We start from the raw sequence: 22056 nt of genomic DNA, 5'->3' as shown, positions 1-22056 counted from the left end.
ATTTTTTCTCTTCTTTTATTAACACTTTATTTATAATCACCTTATTAGAAACAGTATAGGAGAGAGAAGAAATCAAAGGATAGGTTCAAGAGATGTCCTCGTCACATCTAAAAGGAGGGCCCCAAGCTACTTCATCTCGATATAACGAAAGGGAAAGAGACGATTGTTTAGACTATACCAAACCTCGACGAAAAAATTTTTACTCTTCAAATACAAATACAAATACAAGTACAAGTACAAGCACCACAAGTACAAATTTAAATGCAAATGCTAATGCTAGTCAAAGTATATCGGCACCAACTTCGAATTTCCACCATAATCCATCTATATCAACTTCATCAGCCACATCAAATTCATCCTCATCAAATCTACCGAGCTTGACGCGTCGAGATTTCAAGAGTAATGGCCCAGGCTCTTCCTCATTGTCTCATCTGAAAGATTCTCCCCAATTTAGAAACGGTGTTGCTTTGGAGCCAAACCTTAATCCCGCATCGAACTATAACTCCATCGCATCATCCGCATCATCCTCCTCCTCCTCATCCTCCTCCTCATCCTCCTCCTCCTCCTCCTCGTCTTCTTCTTCATCTGCATCAAATTACTACTCAAATTACAACACTTATGGCGGCGGTTATTACCGCTCTGAAAATAGAAGGAAAAATTTGGCTCAAATGCAAAATAAAGGGGCTGGTGATTCTCGACTAACTTCGTCAAACTCATTATCATCAACAAATTACAGAAATGGTGACATGAACAAGAGAGACCGCTATGATTCATACGTATCCCCTGACTCAAATATACCTCTAGGAAAATGGAAAAGTGGTCGAAATTTTCTGTTATCAAACTCAACAAAGTATTCGGCAAAGGATAGAATACGAAATGGAAAGATACAAAAGGGAAATCTCTACTCTACCGGAGGTAACTCTTCTTCATCATCATCATCAGGTTATCCAAATGATTTTGAAGACCATACATATCGTCCAAGTTCTACTTACAATTCAGAGCAATTCTATTCATCAAAAAAGGGATATGGCTCTTACTATGCAAGAAACAAGCCAAATAGTCGCTATCTATCATCATCGTCGTTATCTTCATCACTATCACACCTGATGTCATCTAATATATCCGGAAAGGAGAGGTTTAACCAGGGTAGAAAGTATGGTGCTAGTACTACCGGTGCTAGTTTTGCAAATAGGCGAGAAGATGATAAAGAAACTGAGGATGAAGAGGAACAAGGAGGAGAAGATGGAGAAGAAGGAGAAGGAGAAGAGGGAGGAGAGGGAGAAGAGGGAGAAGAAAGAGAAGAAAGAGAAGAAAGAGAAGAAAAGGAAGAAAGAGAAGAAAGAGAAGAAAGAGAAGAAAGAGAAGAAAGAGAAGAAAGAGAAAGAGAAGAAAGAGAGGAAAGAGAGGAAAGAGAGGAAAGAGAAGAAAGAGAAGAAAGAGAAGAAAGAGAGGAAAGAGAGGAAAGAGAAAGAGAAGGTGAAGGGGAAGAAGGAGAAGGAGAAGGAGATGTGGAAATGGAAGCAACTGAAGAAATAAAGGAAAAAGATGAGAAAGCAAACAAAAACGATAATTACTGTACCAACGCTAAGGAAAATGAAAATAAACACCAACAAAAAACTATTGTTGAAACTAAGAAACTATATGACAATAAAGACTTACAAATTAAGGCGGAAACAAAAACAAACATCCTCACGGACAATTCACAACTGGAAAAGGCTAGAAACGAAGATACAGTTTCAATCAAAATAAAACCAGAAACGAATACACTAGAACAGGATGCCAAACCAGACAATTTAACCTCTCAAGCAATTAAAGTCGAACCAAGCGAAAATGAGCAAAATATCACACCAGAAGAAAATGAAAATGAAAAGACTATTGATTCTAATAACCTTGGTAAGTTTCCTTTGCCCGAATTGGAGTTTCAATTTGAGCAAATGCGAATTGAGTATGAAACGCTAAAGAAATACAAGGAGAAGGAAATTTCTCAAATAAGGTATCTTTTAGCACAACCTGTTGTTGATTTTTTTGAATACCCATTCTTTTTAATCAATTACCATCGTTTTACTCTAAAAGGAGGAGAAATGGTTGAGCAAATGCGTAATAAAAAATCTCAAATACGTTTAAAGACTTTGAAATTGTGGCATGAGTATAAAACTGGAGCCAAACTTTGGGAGGAAGAAAGGGTAAAAATGGAGCAACAATTACGTATCATTCATCCGCCCGATGACGAGGGAAGGAAAGAAATTGACGCTGGTGATTTGAAAAAACAAAATCGGCAAACTGTAGCTCCGAATGGTGGTAGCTCCTCGGCTACCCAAACCAATTATAATGGCTCTCCAGTAAATGCAGCATCAGAGGGTCCGATAATTTCAACAAGGCGTAGTAGTCGAAGACATGGTGACTTAGTGACTACTGAAGCAGAATTCCAAGAGATTTTACTTACCTTGGGAAAAGAACAAGATATGGATCCACTATCAAAGGCTCAAAGAGTTGCTGCAGATATTCCCGATCTACTCTTGGATCCAGTGAAGCGAAATGAATTCAAATATATGGACTCCAATAATATTGTAAAAGATAAATTAAAATGGGCACAACGAGTCAAGTCTGATTTTTTCAACACGTTTTCGGAAAAGGAACACGAAATGTTTAGTGAAGCATTCTGTTTGTATCCGAAACGGTTTGGTGCTATTTCCAGGCATATGGGTGGTTTAAGAAGTGCTTCAGATTGTGTTGTGCATTATTATATGACTAAAAAAGTAATCAACTACAAGCAGTTGTTGATACATTATAAAAAGAAGGCTAATAGGAAAGGTCGTCGAATCAAAAGCGCTGCTCGTGCCAAAAACGCGGCACAAACTGAAAAGGAATCAACTCCATCTGGTAGTGAAAGTCAGCATCAAGAAAATAACCCAAAGGATTCTTCGGTTGAGCGAACGACGACTCCAGATGAGTCTGCTGATAATAATACACCACTGGTTGATATACCTAAAATTGTAACTGTGACGTCAGCTCTTGAAAACAAGGAAGAAGTTTTTACCGATACCGGTCGTCGAAAGAGGGCCGCAGCACCAGTGTTTGAAGGCAAACCAAGGGAAAAGAAGAAAGCAAAAGTGGTGAAAGAGACGGATACTATTGTGCCGAATGTGAAGCAGGATATGAGTGTTGAGGAGACAACGCAAAACCTGAATGCTCCTGTTATTGCTACTGCTACTGCTACTACTGCTGCTACTGCTGCTCCTCCTATTCCTGAATCTATCGGAGGAGAAGATACACAAGCAAAGGCCAATGAAACTTTACACAGTGTTGCTGATCAGGTGGAATCGTTGCTTACCAAAGAACTAAAATCCAAATCACCACTTCGTCTGCAAGATGATGCGAAGGAAAAACGAAAGGCTATTTCTAGTTATTGGAATATCACGGAAGCAACTGCTTTCCCAGGTTTATTAGCGGAGTACGGTACCAAATGGACATCTATAGCTGATAGTTTGGGTACAAAGTCTGCAATAATGGTTCGAAATTATTATCTTCGAAATGCAGAAAAGAATGGATGGACAGCAATTGCCAATGAGGCCGACGAGAGATTGAATGTGAAGAGTACCACTACTAATCTGATAGATCAGGAAGAAAAGAAGAGTTTCACCAACTATTCTCAGTCTTCGCAGCAACAACGACAGCAACAACAGCAACAGCAACAGCAACAGCAAGCACGCTACATTCCTATTGGAACTTTTCATAATCCATTGCCGACCTATACCAATCTGGTCTCTACATATCAGATACCATCTGCTGAAACCCAACCAACTTCGTTCACACAATCACAGCCTCAGCCACAGCCTCAGTCACAGTCACAACCATACTTTGGTCAGCAGTCATCTCAGCATTATTTCAATCCTTCAATCAGTAATCTTTTATCGTCAGATCATGTTCCAATTGCAGCACCAACGGCACTGACAGCAGAATCAATTCCAAATAATCAAGAACCTCATATTTTTCGTGCTTACAATCCCCTGCTTCCACATTCTGAAACAATAGTTAAACCAAAAACACCAGTTAAGTCTCTTCCCGTACATAAAAGTTCCATCATGAACCTTTTAAATTCAGACACAAGTCCACTTAAAACCACCGAACCCATTCATCAACAACGTCCTATTCGAAATCAAATACACCGTACCATGAACAATTTGACAGATATATTGAATGCACCAACGGAACCCAAAAACCCCTTGACTCAAAATAAATCACAGCCCCCACCAACCGTGAAACGAGGTGGTATTGCTAGTCTTTTATCTGCTGATTCTGACCCATGAATAATGTCCCTTGTTCTTTTCTTTTGCTTTTCCTATTGGTTATTTTCTTGGTTTGTCTTATTTTTTTCCTTGTTTTTTTTTTTTAAAATCATCAAGGGGGATAACTCAACAAACAGGTTTAGCCTTGCTACAATCGACCATGTATTTAAAGTAACTTTCAATTCTGAATATCTCGATATGTATTAAATATATTGACAAACTTTTGTTATTTAAGAGAGCTCGTTTTTACTCTTTCAAACTACCAACTGAAGTTTTGAAAAAAAAAAAAAAAAAAAAAAAAAAAAAGAAAAAGTTTTCAGTGAACAAGTAAGGTTAGAGGTGAATGATACAACCTAAGATGGTTTCCGGACTTGTCTGCAGGTTAAATGGATTAAGCCTACGTAGTTTGCGATTTTTATCTAGATCAGCATTTTGTTGCAACGAGACTATATTATCTAGTGCTACTACCGTAACGACCGATTCAGCCACCGCTACATTTGATGAACAGGTTCCACGAAGATTGAACCTCGACGACCTTAGTAATAACAAATACAATAATGGCAATAATGATAGTCGTGCTTATCAGAGGTACTCTTACTCGGCGCCTCGGCAAGTTACAGAGAATCTAAGTATTCCTGAAATAAACAGAATACGGATTATACCCACGTTGATGACTTTTTATGGAGGTAATCCTATACATGAGGAGAATATGAATAGAGCAAAATACTTGTTACGAAAATATCAGAATTTGCCAACTTCTCAATTAACAAGCGAAGAGTTGTCGAGTAAGAAATTTATTGGATTTGAGTCGTACAAAGAGCGTACTCAATCAGGAACTAGAGTGAGGAAGAACCATTATAGAGAGTTGATCACATATTTAAACAAATTGAGAACAATAGATGATCAATTGATGCCCCAGGAAGTTATCGAATTTTTGAATGGTTACTATTCCACCCTGGCTAATAAGATGTCCACCAAAAAGAAATTCAAAGAGTTGGATGAATTTGGAAGATCGCACACAAAAGCAAAGAGGAAAGCATCTCGAGCAAGAGCGTACCTTGTTCGAGGTGAAGGAAACGTTATTGTTAACGGCAAGAATTTGGTTGAATATTTTCCAAATGTATACTCTAGGAAAAACATAGCTTATCCTTTCCAAGTTGTGGATCAAGAAGGAAAATATAACGTGTTTGCAGAAGTTAGCGGTGGTGGGTATACGGGCCAAAGTGAGGCTCTAATGTACGCTATTGCAAAGGGTTTAGTTGTTTTCAATCCATTGTTGAAACCAAGATTATCCAAAGCTGGGTTGATGACTAGTGACTCGAGAGTAGTAGAGAGAAAGAAACCAGGTAAATTGAAGTCGAGAAAATCACCAACCTGGGTCAAACGTTGAGAATATCTTTCCTCTTTTGTTTCCCATATTTTTCTTTTTTTGTTTAAAAAGGAAAAAGCACAAATGGAATATCTTGTTTATAGTATGGAATCTAAATACACGATGACTGATTCTATTTCACCTTTTTCATATTTGGTGACTTTACCCTGGTATGAAGAGCCTTTACCGCCACCCTTCAATGTCCCTATCCTGCTCTTAAGTTCGGTTGAAATTTCGGTAGCTTTTGGACCTGTTATTTTCAACATTCCTCCAGTTGAGGTTTGCCCATTTAGTAAAACTAAAGTGTGTGTATTAGCAATATCAACACCACTTGATTTGTCTGCATTGATCATGGTCATCAATTCCTTCAGCAAGTGAGCAAAGAATTCGGGATTGCTACTATCATCTCTATAAACGTATGCCACACTTGCTTTGTTATATTTGAATTTCTTGAATATCTCGGTAGCTTTTATGTTGGCCAATTCCTTATTCAACGCATTAATTGTAGAGTTGGCTTTTCTGTAATTAGAGTTCAACTGATCAACTTTGGCCACAACATTATCAATCAGACAAGATAATTGCAAACCAGAAATAGTTTTTAATATATCGTAATAATCACTAGTCAACTTAGTGACTCTTGATCCACACGTGAAATATAATCTAGAGTGTCCTCCACGAATAGAAGTTTGATTCAAGAGAACGATTGATTGTATTTGAGAAGTATTTGATAAATGAGTTCCACAACATGGATTCGAATCAAGGTCACCTATCTTAACAATACGGATAATACCCTTGTCTTGATCATAGTCTTGAGGAAGGTGGCTTGTATCTAGATCGACTCCCGTTCCCGTTTTAGTTTCCGTTCCCTTTTCCGTTCCCGCCTCCCCTTCTAGTGTGACCACTTCAATAGGATGAGCTTCAAATATTAATTGGTTAACTTTATTTTGAACTTCCTCTACAATTGAGTCATCTATTTTTTTTGGTAATTCAATGTAGTTAATTTGATCACCCATTGACCAGCTCAAAGTCTCCATTTTGTAAGTATCAAAAACAGCCGAGAGCAAGTGTTGTCCCGTGTGTTGTTGCATTATATCTACTCTTCGATCCCAATCTAGATTGAGTTGTACTAATGTACCTTGTTTGATTGGCTCCTCCACTATATGGACAGCTTTCAACTTATCTCTCAATATAGATTTAACTTCAATGGTACATTTCTCAGAATCATTCAAAATTGTAATAGTCCCTTTATCAAAAGGTTGGCCACCTCCCTCGGGGAACAAAATCGTATCTTCTAGTTCCACTCCATATTTGAGCTTCTCCTTATCAATCGATGATGACGACTTCTTGCCGTTCTCCTTGGAACTGGGCAATGGTGATGCAAACTCATAACTAGATACAACTTTCGTGTTTAGGGTCTTCAAAAATGAATTCTTTTGACATGCTAATGCTCCTACAATAGTTGACGTTGCCGTACTCATGGGTATGAATATTGAAATTAACTATCTAATCCACTAGATTGCAAAAAAAAAAAGAATAAAAAAATTGCACATTAACAAACAAACAATAAAAAAAAAAAAAAGATTCAATTTGGAGGTGTGGAAGGAAATAATGATTTTGCTTAGTACGAGTGAAATAAATCTCGTTGCGTATGCAGGCTCCCGTCCAAGAGAATGAATATTGTATCCAGAATATAGTTGCCTAATCTTATTGATGTTCTCTGCAATAACAAGCTAATAACAAGGAAAACAAGTCATTATTTGAGAATGGAAAGGACTTGTAAGTTTGTTGGTTTTTTTCCTTCTTCTTTTTGAAGCTATTACTCAAAAGCTAAAGATACTTCTATTTTCTACTCATAGTAAATCCAATAATGATGGATGATGCCAAGATTGCCAATACACTTGGAATCAAAATCTCGTTAGATACGCCAGGTATAAACGAATTACTTTCCTGCAGCTTCTTTTTCTTTTTTGTGATCAATTTGATATTCTCTACTGGAGCACGTTCATGAGGGTTATGCAAATACAAATCGGCCTTTTCGTTCCCCAACTTCAAATTTATTCGAACACACTCAGATAGGTCGTTATCGGATGTAATGGAGACGACATCGCCTTCATCGTCCACGTAACTAATGGCATATATTTCGGTTGATGCCCCAGCGCCAATATCATTTGTTTCAACAGGTGGTACCGATTTGCAAACTCCAATTGCCTCGTAATCCTTATCGTGCAATTTAGCATCAATTAGAGATCTCAATTTTTCAGCTCCATCATTTGCTGTTAATGTAATGCGGTGCACTCTACCTTCTATTGCCGGTGACTTAAATTTGAAAACAAAGGGAGTTGCTAAACTATTGTTATAGCCCAGAGCAGCAGAACCGCCAACCAAAGAACCCTTTATTGGCGTTAATTCAACGTGCGATACCGAATCGGACGGCTTTATGTCCACATTGAAAGCTTGAAGTTCCGGTTGTGCAAATCTGTGTGCACTTGCATTCACGCTTGCATTCATACTTGCATCTGCACTTGCACTTGCACTTGCAGCACAGCCACTTTCCATGAAAGATCCAGAGTGAGCAGACTCGGAATCCTCATGACCTAAAGAAGTCCAAAACTTATTCCAAGCAGGACCTTCTGAGTCTTGAAGATTTTGCGACCCATCTGCAATGACCGGAAACTCTTTTGCTTCTAATTGCTTGATTTGATTTAGTGTAGCATAGGTCAATTTCAACACATCAACAATCCCGATTATCTTGCCATCTTCATTAACAATTGGTAAATTCAAATAGTGGCCCTCAAACATTTGCCTTAATGCTTGTTGTATTGGTAATTTAACGTTAGCAACATCCGGCTGAGGAGTCATTACTCGTACTACGGAGCACTTTTTTGGGTCCAATCCAGCTGCAATAACTCTCAAAACTACATCCTTAGATGTGAAGATACCTGCTACTTCTTCGTTTGTGTCCTTCACCAAAACAGCAGTTGTACGATTTTGTTTCATTAAAACTGTTGCATCATAAACAGATGCCTTAACGCTGATGTATATGGGCTCAGTAGTTTCGTCCAATACATTGTCCAAAGTAGGTCCATTAATTTTGTTTTTCAAAATCTCAAAATAATGGAAAACTTGCAGTGGTGGCTGGTCTCCCATTCCAATTTCGGTGTGTACTGAATCCAATGCTTCATACAACTTCTTGGAACTGGCATGCATCCTCTCTAATTTCTCCATCTGCTGAGCATAACATTTTGTAATATCCAAGACGCCTACAATCTGGTGGTCTTCATCCAAGACTGGTAAGTGTCTAAACCCCTTTTCAACCATCATTGTTAATGCTTCTGATGCTGGATTATTTGCAGTGGCGCAAATTGGATCGGGAGTCATGATCTGATCAATAGTCACTGAATTAGCATTTACCCCCGAGCCAACAATTCGAAAGGCCAAATCCTTAGCCGTGAATATTCCCAATAAATCGCCAATGTCGTCCACCACCAATACACAGTTTTCCCTTTTTGCAGTCATCAATTGAGATACCTCATAGACAGTGGCTGAAGTTTTGCATATGATTGGATCACTAGGTTTCAACGATAAAACGGTTCCCGGGGTTGATTTCCTGTGTCTAGTGATTCTGCCTCCACTTCTTTTTTTCTTGTTCAAATCGTGTTCGATTCTTCTCCTGATAGCGTCATCTCTCTTAGATTGTCGTTTTCTTGAATCTTGCTGGTGGTGGTAGTTCATTGAACTAGTATTCAATAATGATGATGATGATGATGATGACGTGTTTGCCTTTTGAGGAGACGAATTAGCCGTTGATGTGAAATTGAGCATGAATATCTTTTTGAATTTACCTAAATGCAAAAGATTCTGTTTACTAGCAAATGAATCAGATTCGATTTGATATCTATACCTACTATTACTAAGTTCAACCAACTTGAACAAAGAGGGGTCGGCGAGTCGAAAAAAGCGGGGAAATGGCTAGAAAAAAAGGGATAAACAAAAACGGGTTATCTCTCAGCGGTTATCGCAGACTTATCTCTCGTTGGTTTTCAGCTTACTATGGTGATGTGTTATCTATTACCACTTGTAACTTCTCCATACACAATTACTTGATTTTGAAAAAAGGGTGTGGCTAAATCAATTTGAAAACATCAAGATAAAATCGTGCATGAGTTACAAACATGCGCTGTACAGACACTATCGAGCAGACACTATCGAGCGAAGCGAGATAGTGTTGTAACAGGCTAGTTAGTGTTGTAACAGGCTAGTTAGTGTTGTAACAGGCTAGTTAGTGTTGTAACAGGCTAGTTAGTGTTGTAACAGGCTAGTTAGTGTTGTAACAGGCTAGTTAGTGTTGTAACAGGCTAGTTAGTGCTCCACTATCTCGCTCTGCTCGATAGTGTCGTTTGCTCGATAGTGTCGTTTGCTTGATAGTGTTGTTTATTTCTTTATATAATCACGATATAGGCCTCTACAGATAATTGCAATTGAATGTCTTCCGCTAATCAACGGCCCAAACCCAATTATCAACATTGTTGTATACAACCAGATCAACCCAACGGTGACGTATCCCTTAAAGTAAGCTCTGGAGAAAATCCAGTCACGGTATAATGGTAATGGCCATAATACCCACATAATCAACAAGATGAAAATAGAAGCTCCTGTAGCTACTTTGATCCAAAAGTTTAGTTGTTTTGTAGTCAATTGTTGGTTGCTATTGCCTAGAGTCGTTTGCGTTTCCAAATTGGAGCTGTTTTGATCCGACTCAACAGTAACACCAACTTCATCTTGTTTACTTTTCTCGTCTCTCAATTCTTCACTACTTGATTCGTTGGTACTGTCATTATCGTTGGGTGTATCCTTCACCAAAAGATGTGCTTTTTGCAAAACACCCCAATCAAATTCATGAGGGAAAGCAAATGATATGATTAAACTAGCAATTCCTGGCAAAAATAGAGCAGTTAAGGCACCATATAGTGCAGGTAATTGACCACCTAATGACTCAATATTAACACTACCGTAAAACTTGTACGCAGTGGTTGTCCAGACAATAAACCCAAATACTATCCCCAATATGGGCGAAATAAAAGCGGCGTATACATTTTGTTTGCTCCACGTAATGGAAAGAATCAATGGAATAACTCCGGGACAAATGATCAATGGGTAAAAATATCCATACCATGTCATATTGATACCAACATAATGCAACATAATAGTGAATCCGGCAGCGCCCAATGTGAAAACAATACAACCAACATGGGATACGGTGATCATTGACTTATTTTGAGCATTTGGATTAATATATTTCTTGTAGATATCAAATGATAAAATAGAAGAAACTGAAATCATTTGTGCAGAAACGGTTGAAGTAACTGCAAGATAGACAATTAGCAACAATGCACCAACTGCGCCTTTGCCAACGGTTGCCATCAACGCATATGGTAATGCAAACCCTGAATCAATTTCAAATTGGGTCATGGCTCTTGGGTAAGTTGGGAATTTGGGCGATTTTTCTAAAACAATCGCAGCTCCACCAATAATTGCACCTAGTGGCCAAACATTGGAAACAATCAAAAATGCAGCTGTCAAATAAGCAGGTACGGTGGCTCTTGGCGATGCACTAAATGTTTTTTGCCAAAACGAACTATCCATCACCGACAAGCCAAAATTACCAGCAGTTAAGATCAAACCAAAAATTATTGAACCTTTGGACTTACCAGTTATAACACTGTTTGCATAATTTCCAGGTATTTCCCTTGTTCCTGAATTGTCAAAGGCAACTAATGCATCGTATAATGCATCCAAACCACCAATGTTTGACAATACTGATGTATTCAAGTAGCACAAGATTATCAACAAAATCATGGTATGAACGAAATCAGTTAAAAAAGTGGCTTTTAATCCACCATAGACTGAGTAACATAAAACACTGAAAATGGTCAAGATTGTAGCAGCAACGATATGCAAATTGCCAGCAATAATCGAAATTGCACCCGATGCACCAAGTATCATACTCGAACAAGATAATAAATTATTGCTCAACCCAAGAAACATGTATAAGATATGACTTGCTTTACCATACCTCAATTCAATAATCTCTAAACTTGTATGTGCTTGTGGAATTTTCTTTTTTGCATGAATACCGACCATCGACATAACCGCTATTTGAACTGCTAATCCTGACATGTAGTAGTAAGAACTTTGAATACCATAATTGTACACCATGGTAGTGCACCAAAGTAACTCAGTAGCCCAACTCTGAATATTAAATCACTCAAAGTTAGTAAACATTTTGACTGCAAAAAAAAAAAAAGAAATAAAAAAAAAAAAAAGCAAAACGGTTAGGCAACATAATTTCAATGTTGCAAACGGTAGCGCCGGAAAGCAAAAGCCACATTTAGTAGTTGTTTTTTTTTGAACATACCCAGCTTGAGTAGACTGCCGAAGCACTCAATAAGGTCCCTACAGATCTATTTGCTACCGAGAATGTTTCGGTACTATTGTTATCCTCTTTGAGGTATTTTCTTAAGAGAATGGTTACAAGAACCATGCCAATGGCGAATCCACCTCCAACACCAACCAACACACCATACCCTGCACTTTGATTTAGTAAATGAACCGTTGTTGTTTCAGACATGACTTATGGATATTTAGGAATGATAGGATGATTCCTCCCTTCTTTTGTTTTTGTTTTTTCTGAAAATCGTATGATCCTCGCAAAAGGGTGAGGATTGGCTATATATACCTGTTAGCATCCCTTGATCTTGAATTGAAAAAAAAAAAAAAAAACTATCCTTTATAATTATGAGCAGTTTACAGTCCACGTTTGTACTTGTTTTTCCTCAAGATATGATTCGGCTCGGTTCATTTAGAAAAAGTGTGTAATATATTTTGGGTGAAAAGTTTTCAACTTATCTGTAAAGACAATTCATATCAGGTGTGGCTGCGTATTTTTATTATTATTTTTTTTTTTCGTGAGGAAGAATAGAACCACAATAATGAAAACCACGATTATAAGAAGGCAGGGTGGGAGGGGGAAAGTAGGGGGCTAGATAGTAGGGGTCTGATTGCAGATACTTTTAGTTTTATTGGTAGTTTTGGTATCTCAGAAAGTTTGCAAAAAACGTGACGAGTAATCATAATTACGCAAGTAGCAAAACAACAATATTAATTGACCCATACTATTGAGCATTTCTTCAATATTGGCCATTCGACTGTTGATTGTGGTTTTTTTTGGGGGATTTTGATAAAGATACTTTGTCGATGCAAAGTGAAATTGGTCAAGGATACCACTGTTTGAGACCTTGCCAATCAAAAATGGTGCCATCTCTTTTTGGTTTGCAATGAAAAAGCTATTAAACTTGTCTCTTTCCCCCTTTCATAAAGCTTTTCCATCTTGTAACCTCATGTAATATGTAGCTACCAAGTGCACTTATTCAAGGTGCCAAAAAAGAGTGAATAAGATAAAAAGTAAAGAGGATACAATCACAAGATGGAGTTGATGATTAGTCAACTTTAAATTAAACAAACAGTTTATTTGTGATTGCCAGCTGCAATTCATTTGTGATTGCCAGCTGCAATTCATTTGTGATTGCCAGCTGCAATTCATTTGTGATTGCCAACTGCAATTCATTTGTGATATTTAGTGGTTTCTTTCAACCCTTTTCCATTTTTTCATTTTTACTGGTTGTAAAAAAATTGGTTCGCTCGCTAGTGTCGATGGCAGCTAGTGTCAGTGGCAGTTAGTGTCAGTGGCAGCTAGTATGCTCCACTATCTCGCTCTGCTCGATAGTGTCGATAGTGTCGATGGTGTGTGATTCAAGAGATTACTATATATTGACACTCAAGTTTACAATAGTTTTCTAATGTTATTATTGTTGTACTAATAAATCTATTATTGCATTAATGTTACAATGACTGTAATACGTTTCAAAGTCTCACGCTTAAAGCTCGTCCCCCTTTTCTTTTCTTTTCTTTTTTTTTTCTCAATGGTCAGCACAAAAAGTAAAATTTTACTACGCAAAGAGATTACTTACTATTAAACAAACCCGCCAAAAATTAATCCTACTAGTTTTTCAACACATAACTTGCCTCGGCTATTAAAGTTTACTCTTTTGAACCATTTACTAATACTAGTAAGTGGTTCTCAAATTGTTGAAAGAATTCGGTATAAAGGTTTTCCATGCAAGGTACAACCTTATAATAAGACTAAAATATTTTTTCCCCTGTAGTTGCGTCTCCACATATACACTACCGCGATTAACTTACTCCCAGCAAAAATGTAGTGCGCGAGCTAAGCTAATAATGATGACTCGAAATTACCTGCTGTTGCATTCTTTTTTCTTTTTTTCTCTATACCACTTTCTTCTGGTACCATTAAGAACATTTTGGATTTCCCTTTTTAAGAACAGTTTGGATTTCCTCTTGGATTTGCTCTTTTTTTTTTTTTTCCACTATAGTAAACTCAATTGGTTAATTAGTCTGTCCTCTTTTCGCTATACCTATTTATTCCTACCCCAAACTCTTATACTGGTATTTCAACCCATCATCCTTTAACTAAACAAGAATCAACAAAAAAAAATTTATTTATAGACATTGCAGACGCGCCCGGCTATAGCAGATTTTATTACTTTTTTTTTTTTTTTTTTCATTATAGCCGTGTTGGTATAGCTAGCTTTAGTTGACCCATACACCATCGTTTCGGCGCAAACTTCAGCTTTCTACTATCGATACTTGATGCTGTGTATCTACTCGTAATGCGTTCACAAAGCTATAGTCCTTCTAGAGAATACGGTAGATACCACAGAGCATACCCCACACCAGGAGACGACGACGACGACGATGACGATGATGACGACGACGACTATGATGACGATACTGAGAACCCCTTTAATAAGGAACCGCCCTCGCTAAAAAATTTGAATAATGGCGGGAATCCTCGTCGGTATTCACAAAAACAACTACTACTTACGCGCAAGTCGAAATCTTCTTTGCCGCCATTACCAACCCTGTCTCAAGAAGTGACCTTGTCGTCACTGCAACTGCAAAATTATCAGTACTATCCATATAATCAAAAATCAAAAAGTGTTGTTAGTTACAATAATAATGATAATGACAATGATAATACAAGCCCAGATCAACGATCATCGTTTTTACGAAAGAAAAACTCTGTAAGGTTCAATGAATACGAAATGACCAACTTTGCTGATCGCGATTTACCTGCATTACCTACAGCGGAAAAGGACAAAACACCACCTAGAGATCCATTTGTTGATGTATATGATGATTTATCTCCAGTGGATCCATTTGCAAGTAACTTGGATAACGAAAATACAACTCACAATCACATCGATGACTCCGATTCTGATATTGAAAAACGATTAAAGAGGAATGAAAAAAATAGATTACGAGCACTTCGGAGTAAACCTAGATTTCATTATACTAAATTGCCATATTTCACGATAGTCGTCACCTTAATTCAGGTGATTGTTTTTATAATTGAATTAGCCAAAATGTCTATATTAACAGGATCAGCTTTTCAAACACGTCCATATTTTAATCCGATGTTGGGACCGTCGGCATATCTCTTGATCTACATGGGTGCCCGTTATGTCCCTTGCATGCACCAAATTAAAGGAATTACAGACGATTTGTCCATTACTTTTCCTTGCGCAAATTCAACAACTATCGATAGCTATACATGCTCGCTAGGTGACTTGTGTGGGCTATCTGGATTGCCCACACTTGACAATGGTACAAAGTATGCTCCAAACCAATGGTACAGAATATTTATACCGATCTTCTTACATGCGGGGTTTTTGCATATAATTTTTAACCTTTTGCTTCAATTGACCATGGGAGCTTCAATCGAGAGAAATATAGGGATATTAAAATATGCAATCATCTATATTTCTAGTGGTATTGCTGGTTTTTTACTAGGTGCCAATTTTACACCCCAGGGAATAGCCTCTACTGGTGCTTCAGGAGCATTATTTGGAGTTGTCGCAACAAATATTATACTCTTTATCTATGCCGGGAAGAAAAACACAAACATGTATGGAACTAACCACTATAAATTGTTTATTTTCTTTATGGCTTGTGAGATTATTGTGTCATTTGTATTGGGGTTGCTACCGGGGTTGGATAATTTTAGCCATTTGGGTGGTTTTGCAATGGGTATATTAACTGCAATCTTGCTATTGAAAGATCCGTTCTGGATATACAAGGACGGGATAATTATTTATAGCAGGGATCCAACAACATGGGAGCAATTTTTAAATAATTGGGATCCGTTATATGCTTATCAAGATAAATTACCGTTACGGTTTCTTTTATGGATTGGGGTACGAATAGTGTCCCTAGTGTTGATTATAATTTATTTTGTTCTTTTGTCAAAGAACTTTTTCAACAACAATGGTGAAGATCTGTCTGATAATTGCAAATGGTGCCGGTATTTCAACTGTATCCCCGTGGAAGGATGGTGTGATATTGGTGAAGTTACAGTGTCAACGCAAGAGCCAAGCGCGACGGCAACATCTCCCAGTGAGACAACTGTTTCCACTGAAGTATATGCTACTTCAGTTTATACAACTACAGTCCCAACTTCCTCCCCCGATAGAACACAAGGAACCAATGGCGGTTTGAAACGACAAGTTGAGGTATTTGAAGCACCACAAAAGAGATCATCTCATTTGATAGGAGTTAATCATGAAAGCGGAGTTGGGTTGGGGTTATATGTAGTATTAACTCTTTTTATGATTTCATTTTTGAAAAAGAAGAAAATTTTATGAATTTTATAAACTATGATGAATGAACAATGTTGTAGATCAATCAAAGAGATTACCCTCTAACAAAAGAGAAATACGACAAACAGAAATCGGTTTGTATATACTGTCATTAAAACTTAAAGGTGAGACCAAGAAATTTTGCTATGTAACTACCTCTTAAAAGCAATATGAACCATCTAGTTTCAATAATCAGAATTACATTATCCATATAGTTTTATGAGATAAGATTATAGTAGTGTAGATTGTTTTGTTTTTTTTCTTCCTCTTCTTTTTCTTCTTCTTCTTTTGTAATATAATAAAGAAGTCTAAAAATTGAAATTTTTTTTTTTTTCACTCTAAACTCTGATCAACGTAAGGGTATAGAGGATTGGGGTCAGAAACTTGAGGTCAGAAACTTGAGGTCAGAGACTTGCATAATGATAGGAAGAAATATAGCACCTATATTGAAAACTAGATCTCTTACATCCTCTAGTATTAATCGTTCCTGGTTTCGTGACATATATGGCCGGAAGAAAAAAAGTGTAACGGAGATAGTATCACAGCAGGATAAATATGCCGATAAAGAGGTTGTTACTATAAAACACCTAACCGAAAAGAATTCGGAAAGCTACCTCAAAAATCTTGAGGCAAGTAAGGTATTGCCAAAATCGAAAGTATCGGATTGGAAACGTCACGCAACTATACATCCGATGCTTTTGGAAAGTTTTTACACTAAGGAAAAATTGCAAAGGGTTGTTGATGAGACATATAAAAACTTGACAGGAAAGGATATTACACATAGCCAATACAATACAGTTAGTTTAAACGATATCGAATTCAGGTTTAACCTTGTCAAGAATCTACAATCTAATCTAGGATTTGAATTGAATGATTTTACAGTAAGCAAGTCACATGACTTGTTGACTTTATACAATTCGGTTGAAGATTTCGTTAATAGAAGATGGAAAAACGAACGGAACCCAAATGCTATTGTATTAAGACCAGAGGATTTCACAGCAAAAAATGTTTACATCAATGAAGAGAGGAATGCATTTGAAAAGAATAAAGAATTCAATAAGATCAGGAGGCAAATGCAATTGGCTGAGTCAGCACAACAAGCCAAAGACTAGTTATAGTGAAGTAGGCCCTCACTTGTACATAGCAAAAAAAGAAAAAGAAAAATAACGAAATGGAATAGTAGAGTATTTTTCTTCTTCTTCTTCTTCTTCTTCTTCTTCTTCTTCTTCTTCTTCTTCTTTTCAAGATACTGTGGCTATTGGGGGAGGTTGAGGTAATTCTTTTAATAGCACAGGAACAACGGTATCTTGAATCTGAGGCTCTTTCCCGCGCATTCTTAACTCCTCTATTTGCAAAGTCTTGTAATAACTCCATTTGAACAAAATCGACACGATGCTCACAAATCCAAAGTCAGGCCATAGTGCTTCAGGAAATTCAATGGTACAATCAGTTGAACATTGCCAAAGTAGGAAATCGCTTAATCTGGTGTGCCCACTAGTACGAATCAAAATATCTAAAGGTGGAACATCGTCACCAAAATAAAAGTTTGACTCAATTGTTTTAGTGGTAATTTCGTCGCGGTTTTGCAACTCTCCAGCAACTCTTTTTTTAGCAATTGATTTTATTGCATAGGTTATTTCGTCTCGAGCAGTGTATGGGAAGCAAACATTGAGAACCTTTTTTGTTGAGCTTGTTTTAGTTACTTCCTCAATGAACTCAAGATCTTTAAGAATATCTTCTGGAATGTAACTTCGATTACCAACAATCCTAATACAAACCTTGTTGTACCTTGCATATGAATCTTCATACTCGGAGATCAATTTCAACTTGTCACGTAGTAAACCAAATAGCGTGTCAACCTCTTCCTTTGGCCTATTGAAGTTTTCCAAAGAAAATGCATATACAGTAGCATGTTCAATACCTATTTTGTAACATACTTCGAGAATCTGCAAAATAAAGGAGGAAAATAGGGACGGGGTTAGTGTTTTTAATTTGGTTGTTTTTTTTTTTGGAGGGAGGGAGGGGGGGTTAAGGAATGACCTAAAAACGTACCTTCACCAATGCATTAGCACCCGCAAAATGGCCCTCTTTCAAGGGTAGCCTATGTCTCTTTGCGTATGTTCTATTGCCATCCATGATCATTGCAACATGCCGTGGCACTGGCCCTGTTTTAATAGTTGAGATTACAAAGTCTTCAAAAAAGCCAACAAGATAAGCGAACAAGGGGAATTTCAAGATTAAGGCGGCAATAGCATTCAAGGAGAAGGTTCTAGAGTAAGCACCCATGGCGTAAAGGGAGGGGGGGTTAATCAATGAAGCTATCAAAGTTGTTGCAAAAGAAAAAAAGTGCTGCTAAAAAAGTGCTGCCAAAAAGTGCTGCTAAAAAGGGCTGCTAAAATATTAATTATTTCTATATATGTTTATTTACACTTTGGTATTAGTTATTGAATAAGAAACCAAGGACGAATAACATAGGAACAGCGATACCGATTTGATATAATACAATTATATAATAGAACTAGTAATTGATTATCTAATCAGATATCAAAGGATTGTATTCACTTATTCCACTAGCGAGCAAAGCGAGCTAGTGGAGCAGTACTGACCAACACTATCGAGTGCCACCGACACTATCTCTACTATTGAGCAATATTTGATAGCCTATTGCCAGCCTCATGATTATTCTTTTTTCTCTATTATATTTACATCTATAACAAACTAGTTAATGCTGCAACAGGTTGTCGAGTGTACAACAAACTAGTTAATGCTGCAACAGGTTGTCGAGTGTACAACAAACTAGTTAATGCTGCAACAGGTTGTCGAGTGTACAACAAACTAGTTAATGCTGCAACAGGTTGTCAAGTGTACAACTTACTAGTTAATGCTGCAACAGGTTGTTAAGTGTGCTCCACTATCTCGCTCTGCTCGATAGTGTCAATACTGTCGATAGTGTCAATACTGTCGATAGTGTCGATAATGTCGATAGTGTCGCTCGAGGCAATATCAATTGTTCTAATCACTTTCTTTACTTCCTTTTTTCTCTTTTCTTTTATTCTCGCTTCTTCAATTTTATTCAAGTAACCCATGTATACCACCACTTCGGCTATTAGGACTAATAAACCAAAAAAAATTGTAATTAAAACTCTAAAACTCTCTTTTAACCCCCATGAAGATTTTGTCCAGTACCAAATGGCATAGGAAACACTTGCTACACTAATTGCTATATTTACAATAGTTGCCATTTGATTTTTCAACTCTTTATGTTGTTTAGCAGGAGAAATATATTCTTGATTAGAGGTTTCGTACAAAGTTGTAAATTCGGGAGACTTGTTGAGTAAATTTGCATACTCTTGTTCCTTTGCTTTTAATCGTAGTTTTGCCATATTTTTTAGAAACTCTTTTGTTTTTGGTTGTACATACGTTTCATATGTGGGGATGTACAATTTTGATTTTCTTATTAATGCTAATAATGTAGGTGTTGGATGACAACTTTGATAAAACTCAATTAATTTCTCATGCGAAACATCTTTCTGCGCTAGTAGTTTCTCTTTTTCTATATAGCTCGATACTTGTATTATATCTCTCAATTGCGGTGTTATCTCAAATTGTGTCATTGTTTCTGCAAATGTAACACTGGACTTGATCTTTACTTGATCTTTACTTGATCTTTACTTGATAGCATTTATCGTTGCGCCAGTGAAAAAAAAATACATAAAGAGATGGCAAGAGGAAAAAAAAAAAAGGCAAGACAGACAGACAGACAAAAACAATATTTTTCAATTTCACTAAGTATCAATCAATTTAACATAATTCGAGGGACATATTCCCACTTGCCCATTTGCTCTTCTTGCTTGCCACCATTTTCCATCAATATCGTCAACTTCCAATATTTCATCTTTAATAAATGAGATTTCATTGATATCATCAGGATTTGCATCGTAACTGTATAATGCTTTAGCCTTGTATCTGAATATTATACCTGTACCGGCTTCTGAGTCAGTATACATTGTGTTTCTTTTGTTATTATTATTATTATTATTGACAGTGCTGTTGTTGCGGGTCAAGTCACGCGTTGCTGATGCAGAAATTGGTACATCCTGTGAACTGAAATTCTCCAACCCATTCAATTGTGTCAGCGAGATATAGTTTTGGTTCGAAGGAGTAGATTGTACTTGTGACGACCTGTTGTTCATACCACTTAGAAGAACGTGTGGCTGTTTCAAGCTATCTTGCTGTGCAAGATTACCAGATGAAGAACCATACTTTCTATACTCTTGAGTTTCATCAAATAACTCATTTTTGCCTGATGAAAGAATCTGATTGCCCAATTGTTCATGCGAGTGGTTCTTGTAGCTAAAAGAATCGATAAACTGGTTAGTTGGAGACTCAGGGTGTCCTCCAAAGTACAATATCCATATCAAATTCAAAATGCTCGATAAAATGCATCCAGCTGCGCAGCATAAGTTGCCCGACGAATTTGAGTTATAAATCAAGTTGTTCGTTGAGTTTGTTGTGTAAATGAACCCAATACTGACTAAACCAACAAGAGTAAACTTGTATAGTTCAATATTATTATTGGCATACAATATGAAAATGATGAGTATAATCACAATCTGGTAAGCAATGCCCCACCATGTAAAATGAGGAAATTGTGATTGCTGTGATGTTGCAGCACCAGCTAATGACACTATCCATGATATTATGCCAAAGGACACAGTGGATATTGCAAATGGGTCTCCTGTGAAATTTGTAATTTTAAATCCCATGTGTGAAGTTCAGCTAAAAGGACAAAGGAAAAAGGAAAAAGGAAAAAGAAAACAAAAAATTGGGGAAAATTTGGTCCTAGAAAAGAAAAAAAATTTAGTCTTCGTTAATGATGTGGTGGTGGTGGTGGTGATATAGAACTGAAGTGACTTAGGGCCATAAAAGAGAGTGCTTGTAGTTGATAATGAATGTAAAGCAGTAAAGTGAACAATAAAAGATGAAATCGATTTCAGCTTTTTGAAAGGGGAGAAAAAGAAGCGAAACAAAAAAAAAAAAATTAGAATTAGGGTAGTGTATATCGTTCAAATCGTAAAACAAAACTTGTTACTAATTTTGTGTATGTTTTAAGACACGTTATATTCACAAAAATTTTTAACTTCTTTTTTGGGTAAAGAAACAAGAAAATCTGGGTAAGATGCAAATATACACGACATCAAATGTAAGAGACAAGTCACATTAGATAACAGTTTGAAGGAGGTCATGTCCGAAAAAAATGTATAATGAGAGGAATCGCTATTAGCCAAATGTAGTTTCTAGAACTGTAGAGCTCAAATCGAATCATTTCTCACACGCGCATATAAATCAAGGAGAAGGAAAAAAAGAAAAAGAAAAAAAAAAAAAAAAAAAGGGATGAATGGATTATGATTATCCCCTGAAGACGCACTCATTTGTCTAATATTGGTTTAATTTGCACTTATTTGTCTAATACTGATTTAATTTGCACTCATTTGTCTAATACTGGTTTAAATTTGGTGTTTGTCAAAGTTGTTTCTGGGTTTTTTTAGACTGTTATCTTTAAACACGAAATTGGATTCTTTGTCAATTTTCCTCGGTGGTGTTTTTCGTGTATGCTTTTCTTTTT

General features: G+C 36.9%; 9 protein-coding genes across 9 annotated transcripts; 4 read left to right on the top strand and 5 right to left on the bottom strand. All coding sequences in view use genetic code 12, as the record gives it.

The window, feature by feature from the left end:
• Positions 1 to 92: 92 nt before the first annotated feature.
• Positions 93 to 4307, top strand: SNT1 (Snt1p; the record flags this gene model as incomplete). The annotated part of the gene is made up of 1 exon (XM_049325605.1): positions 93 to 4307. The coding sequence occupies one exon, from the start codon at positions 93 to 95 to the stop codon at positions 4305 to 4307; it is 4215 nt and encodes a 1404-aa protein (XP_049178686.1).
• A 337-nt stretch (positions 4308 to 4644) lies between these two features.
• MRPS9 (mitochondrial 37S ribosomal protein uS9m) lies at positions 4645 to 5676 on the top strand (the record flags this gene model as incomplete). Its single annotated transcript, XM_049325604.1, has 1 exon — positions 4645 to 5676. The coding sequence occupies one exon, from the start codon at positions 4645 to 4647 to the stop codon at positions 5674 to 5676; it is 1032 nt and encodes a 343-aa protein (XP_049178685.1).
• Positions 5677 to 5753: 77 nt separating this feature from the next.
• KGF56_004189 (putative alanine--tRNA ligase) lies at positions 5754 to 7133 on the bottom strand (the record flags this gene model as incomplete). Its single annotated transcript, XM_049325603.1, has 1 exon — positions 5754 to 7133. One exon carries the CDS (start codon positions 7131 to 7133, stop codon positions 5754 to 5756), a length of 1380 nt encoding a protein of 459 aa, XP_049178684.1.
• Positions 7134 to 7494: 361 nt separating this feature from the next.
• Positions 7495 to 12283, bottom strand: KGF56_004188 (uncharacterized protein; the record flags this gene model as incomplete). The annotated part of the gene is made up of 3 exons (XM_049325602.1): positions 7495 to 9565; positions 10202 to 11904; positions 12071 to 12283. 3 exons carry the CDS (start codon positions 12281 to 12283, stop codon positions 7495 to 7497), a joined length of 3987 nt encoding a protein of 1328 aa, XP_049178683.1.
• Positions 12284 to 14402: 2119 nt separating this feature from the next.
• On the top strand, positions 14403 to 16436 carry RBD1 (Rbd1p; the record flags this gene model as incomplete). Its single annotated transcript, XM_049325601.1, has 1 exon — positions 14403 to 16436. One exon carries the CDS (start codon positions 14403 to 14405, stop codon positions 16434 to 16436), a length of 2034 nt encoding a protein of 677 aa, XP_049178682.1.
• A 413-nt stretch (positions 16437 to 16849) lies between these two features.
• Positions 16850 to 17542, top strand: KGF56_004186 (mitochondrial 54S ribosomal protein YmL13; the record flags this gene model as incomplete). Its single annotated transcript, XM_049325600.1, has 1 exon — positions 16850 to 17542. The coding sequence occupies one exon, from the start codon at positions 16850 to 16852 to the stop codon at positions 17540 to 17542; it is 693 nt and encodes a 230-aa protein (XP_049178681.1).
• A 129-nt stretch (positions 17543 to 17671) lies between these two features.
• On the bottom strand, positions 17672 to 18716 carry SRT1 (ditrans,polycis-polyprenyl diphosphate synthase; the record flags this gene model as incomplete). The annotated part of the gene is made up of 2 exons (XM_049325599.1): positions 17672 to 18376; positions 18483 to 18716. 2 exons carry the CDS (start codon positions 18714 to 18716, stop codon positions 17672 to 17674), a joined length of 939 nt encoding a protein of 312 aa, XP_049178680.1.
• Positions 18717 to 19327: 611 nt separating this feature from the next.
• Positions 19328 to 20044, bottom strand: VPH2 (Vph2p; the record flags this gene model as incomplete). The annotated part of the gene is made up of 1 exon (XM_049325598.1): positions 19328 to 20044. The coding sequence occupies one exon, from the start codon at positions 20042 to 20044 to the stop codon at positions 19328 to 19330; it is 717 nt and encodes a 238-aa protein (XP_049178679.1).
• A 171-nt stretch (positions 20045 to 20215) lies between these two features.
• Positions 20216 to 21196, bottom strand: SSU81 (osmosensor; the record flags this gene model as incomplete). Its single annotated transcript, XM_049325597.1, has 1 exon — positions 20216 to 21196. One exon carries the CDS (start codon positions 21194 to 21196, stop codon positions 20216 to 20218), a length of 981 nt encoding a protein of 326 aa, XP_049178678.1.
• Positions 21197 to 22056: the final 860 nt, after the last annotated feature.

This window comes from Candida oxycetoniae, assembly GCF_023343755.2.
Source record: "Candida oxycetoniae strain CBS 10844 chromosome Unknown scaffold16, whole genome shotgun sequence".
Taxonomy (NCBI): domain Eukaryota; kingdom Fungi; phylum Ascomycota; class Pichiomycetes; order Serinales; family Debaryomycetaceae; genus Lodderomyces; species Lodderomyces oxycetoniae.
This window is presented reverse-complemented; position numbering and strand designations above follow the sequence as displayed.